This window comes from Nannochloropsis gaditana (genome assembly GCF_000240725.1).
Source record: "Nannochloropsis gaditana CCMP526 unplaced genomic scaffold scaffold515, whole genome shotgun sequence".
NCBI lineage: Eukaryota > Eustigmatophyceae > Eustigmatales > Monodopsidaceae > Microchloropsis > Microchloropsis gaditana.
This window is the reverse complement of record NW_005803438.1, coordinates 7,145-9,300: the sequence shown is the minus strand read 5'-3', so window position 1 is coordinate 9,300 and position 2,156 is coordinate 7,145. Positions and strand designations below refer to the sequence as shown.

The following is a 2,156-nucleotide window of genomic DNA, read 5'->3' as shown; positions in this document are numbered from 1 at the left end:
GGTCAAAGCTATCCTGGATTTGTCTGTCTGCTTATTCTTATCCAATCTCCCGCTTTCCCCCTGCTCTCCCCCTCCCTCGATCCCTCTCCAGGTCCGTGTCCCCGTCGCCCCAGACGGAAGCATGCTGCCCTCCCTCCCTCCCACCCCCCCCGGCATGGGTCTCGATGACGACGCGCAAGGAGCTAACGACCTTATCCCCCGGCGGATGTGAGCTTGGAATCGAGTGTCGGAACAAGGGTGGAGACGGATACATGCTCTTTCTCCTTGGCGGGCGCGGTGTCTGACTCGAGACTTGGGGGTCACGCGGGAGGGGGAGATGGCTAGCCGATACCAAAAGTCTTATGTAGAATGATATATTTTTCTGAAATGATTTTTTGTTAACGTCGGGGCTTGTGAGTCAGGTTGTGGCCGGTCGTGTGGGCGGATAAATGGGGAGAAAGGGAGGCAAATGGAGGGGTTCTGTCATTTTCATTTGATGCCGATGACCCGCGCCGGTGAGGTAATGGAGGGCACTCATGTGGAGCGAGGGCGGAAGTCCAAAGGAGCTGAAAAGGGGTGCGGGGGACGGAAACCTTGCGTCCCGGGCGATGGGGAAAGAATGCGAACATCACAGAAGGCGTGTCTCAGACGAAGACACAACTGTCCGGGCAGGCAGGGGGCAGGCCCCTGGCGGGAAGTAGTGGCCATTGTGAATATATTACCATGGAAGGTCACCGCATGCGTCCACTCGAGCCTTCTCCCAGGAAAATCGCGAGCATGGGCCAAGGAAGAGGGGGCGAAACGTCAGTGAAGAGGTCTCGCTGAAGGAGGAGTGTAGCATGTAAATTACAGGGAGCAAAGGCAGGACGAATGGCGGGTGGCGGCGGGATGCGGTGTTTGGGCTCCACTGTCTTCGTACCCAGCATATTTCTCTCTATAACGTCGCTCATGGTTTGAGGCTCGCGTTAGGGAGACTGTGATAGCAAGCGAATCATGGCGCTGGCTTCGTGCATGCCCGGGCGGAGGGCTACTTCCTAGAGAAGACTAGAAGCCGTTGGAAGGTGGGTCTGCTTTAGTTTCGTTAGAGGTCAGTGGTTTTTAAAATGTCATGGTGTTGAGAGCGACGTCGGGATGGGTGTCGAGCCCGGTGAGGATAGAAACGAGTTGACTACTCGCAGGGAGCGATCCATTGTGGTCGGGGGGGACAAAGAGGAGGAAATTTACAGAGCATGATGTACTGTTTCGTTGAAGCATGACGGCCCTTGAAGGATCAAAGGAGGATCCCTGCCGTTTCCGTTCTGTCAGGGGGCTTTCGCGCCCTGGAAGTGGGGGAGGAACCGGGAATGGAATGTGACGCGGGAAGTCAGGTTGTAATGACGCGAGTGTTGTGATTGATGCAGAGGAGGGGAGAAGAATTGCGGGAATAGAGCAGTAGCATTAGCAGAAGCCTTCAAGCGAAGTGACACCGGAAACAGGAAAAACTCGTTTCGTTGAGGCGGAGTGCCCTAGCAGTGGCGTTTCTTTTGGGAAGATTTTATTAGTACATGTTTTACAGCCGCTCTGCTCCCTCTTGCCAGTCTTTATCCAAGGTAGCTCCCTCCCTCCAACTCTTGAGTCCAATCGAAGGGCTGCCACTCCCTCAAAAATCCAGCCACAACCTGTCGCTCGAGTCCGAGATTCCCACGGGGTTGGCCCCTGGGGCAGAAACGAAAAATGCAGGGGAGCGACGTGCAAGAGAGAAAATGAGCGAGGAAAAAAAGAATAATGTGCAAGAAACAGACTTACTTGCGGTCGAAGCGGGGAGGATCGACCCCCAGCATGCCGGCCACGACCGAGAGGCCAAAACTGCGTGGGATGGGATAAGGAAGGGTTCCGGTCACGTCACAGTCGGGACAATTGCAGGCGCGGAGCCTGGCACCCGCTTTCCACACGCAACACTCTGCAAAGGCTTGGGTCCACCAACTTGTTCACAGCACTCGGCGATCCTATCTCTTCCCACTCACTCTCTCGGAAACTGCTCTCGGTCCTCTACGATGTGGACATAGCCCTGGCCGGCCTCCCATTCCACATGGAAATAGGGGAAGCCCTTGGGGACGCAGGCCCGCAGAGGTCGGCCCTGCCAGGAAGGGAGAAAGGGAGAAGAGGAGACGGGAGGGAAGCAGGGACAGGGTTACTAA

General features: G+C 56.0%; 1 protein-coding gene across 1 annotated transcript; it reads right to left on the bottom strand.

The window, feature by feature from the left end:
* Nucleotides 1-1,560: 1,560 nt before the first annotated feature.
* On the bottom strand, nt 1,561-2,095 carry NGA_0194700 (uncharacterized protein; the record flags this gene model as incomplete). Its single annotated transcript, XM_005854413.1, has 3 exons — nt 1,983-2,095; nt 1,765-1,824; nt 1,561-1,674 (listed from the first exon to the last, which is right to left on the bottom strand). Coding segments are annotated over exons 1-3 (234 nt in total), but the record flags the coding sequence as incomplete, so codon positions are not given.
* Nucleotides 2,096-2,156: the final 61 nt, after the last annotated feature.